The following is a 1361-nucleotide window of genomic DNA, read 5'->3' on the forward strand; positions in this document are numbered from 1 at the left end:
CTGGCAGTGGTGATGGTCGGGTTCATGATCACCCTCTCCTCCTCATTCCCGTTCTGCTCCAGCATTTCCATGGCCTTCGGGGAGTTCAGCTGCCCGGACTGGTACCTGAGCAGAAGGGACAAGCTGCAGCAGAGCCTAAGGGGACAGTGGGCAGCACCCTTGTACTCCTCCTGCTCCTCCAGCCCTAGGTGCTGCTCTGGCAGCAGCCCTGTGACAGGCACTCCATGGATGCGCCCAGAGACATTGTGCAGGCTCTTAGAGTCATAGAATCAACTAAGATGGAAAAGCCCTTTAAGCTCATCCAGTCCAACCATTCCCGGCAGTGCCAAGGCCACCACTACCCCCTGGCACTGAGGCCTCGGCTAAACCGGCTGTGAACACTTACACGGTAGAAACCCCTGGCCAGCCTGTTCCAATGCCTGAGCACCCTCTGGGCAAGGAATTGTTTCTCAGCTCCACCTGCCCTGGTGCAGCTTGAGGCCGTTTCCTCTTGACCTGTCCCTTGTTCCTTGGGAGCAGAGACCAACCCCACCTCACTACAGCCACCTCTTGTGACCTTCACCCTGGGGGCTTGATACTTCCCCAGGTTGCATCCCCCAGGAGAAAGCTGTGGGCACAAGCCTGGGCTCAACACAAGGTGCATGGACCCCGAGCACCAGCACAAGCAAGGAGGTACCCACCGGAGGATGAGCACACACACTGCCACCAGGGAGTAAGCCAGCAGCGTGCCAATTGACATGAGGTCCACCAGGTCCTTCAAGTCAAACAGGAAGGCCATCACCGCTGCAATGAGGACATGTGGCATGAGCGCAACTCTAGACCACTGCAAGGCCAAGTGTGAAGCAGCAGCCAGGAGCTGTACCTGCGAGGAGCCCCGAGGTGATGGTGGCTGACAGAGGGGTCTTTGTGCGGCTGTTGATGCTGGAGAGGAACTTGAAGAGCAGCCCGTCCTCCGCCATGGCATAGATCACACGAGGCATAGGGAACATGGAGCCCAACAAGCTGCCAAGGGAAGAAGAGATGATTCAGAGGCTGCCAGGAGAGCTGCCCACAGGGATGGGACCAGCTCTGTGCCAGGAACAGGACAGCAGAACCCCCAGTCCAGGCAGGACACGTGCTGCTGGTTCTTATGCCATGCCAGGGATGGAGCCAGCCACACGGGCGGAGCCAACAGCAACAGCGTACCGGGCGGGCTCCCAGCCCACTGCCTTGAAAGCCTCAGGCAAGGGGCTCTTCTTGTTCAGGAGGAAATAGGGCACCATGAGGGTCAGGGCTGCAGAGACCCCAAAATAAGCCACGAAGCAGATGAGGAGGGACACGATGATGCCAATGGGGATGGAGCGCTGTGGGTTCTTGGCTTC

At 58.7% G+C, this 1361-nt stretch overlaps 1 protein-coding gene across 1 annotated transcript in view; it reads right to left on the reverse strand.

Moving 5' to 3' along the window:
* LOC104413700 (high affinity cationic amino acid transporter 1-like) overlaps positions 1-1358 on the reverse strand; it is a gene marked incomplete at its 5' end in the record, with an annotated part of 3213 nt that extends 1855 nt beyond the window's left edge. Inside the window, 4 exons of the mRNA XM_010024770.1 lie at positions 6-105; positions 681-783; positions 863-1023; positions 1165-1358. Coding sequence (XP_010023072.1) covers positions 6-105; positions 681-783; positions 863-1023; positions 1165-1358 — 558 coding nt within the window. The remainder of the gene's footprint in view (positions 1-5; positions 106-680; positions 784-862; positions 1024-1164) is intronic.
* Between the last annotated feature and the right edge of the window lie 3 nt (positions 1359-1361).

The sequence above is a fragment of the Nestor notabilis genome, unplaced genomic scaffold (genome assembly GCF_000696875.1).
Source record: "Nestor notabilis isolate BGI_N333 unplaced genomic scaffold, ASM69687v1 scaffold4382, whole genome shotgun sequence".
In the NCBI taxonomy this organism is placed as follows: Eukaryota; Metazoa; Chordata; class Aves; order Psittaciformes; family Psittacidae; genus Nestor; species Nestor notabilis.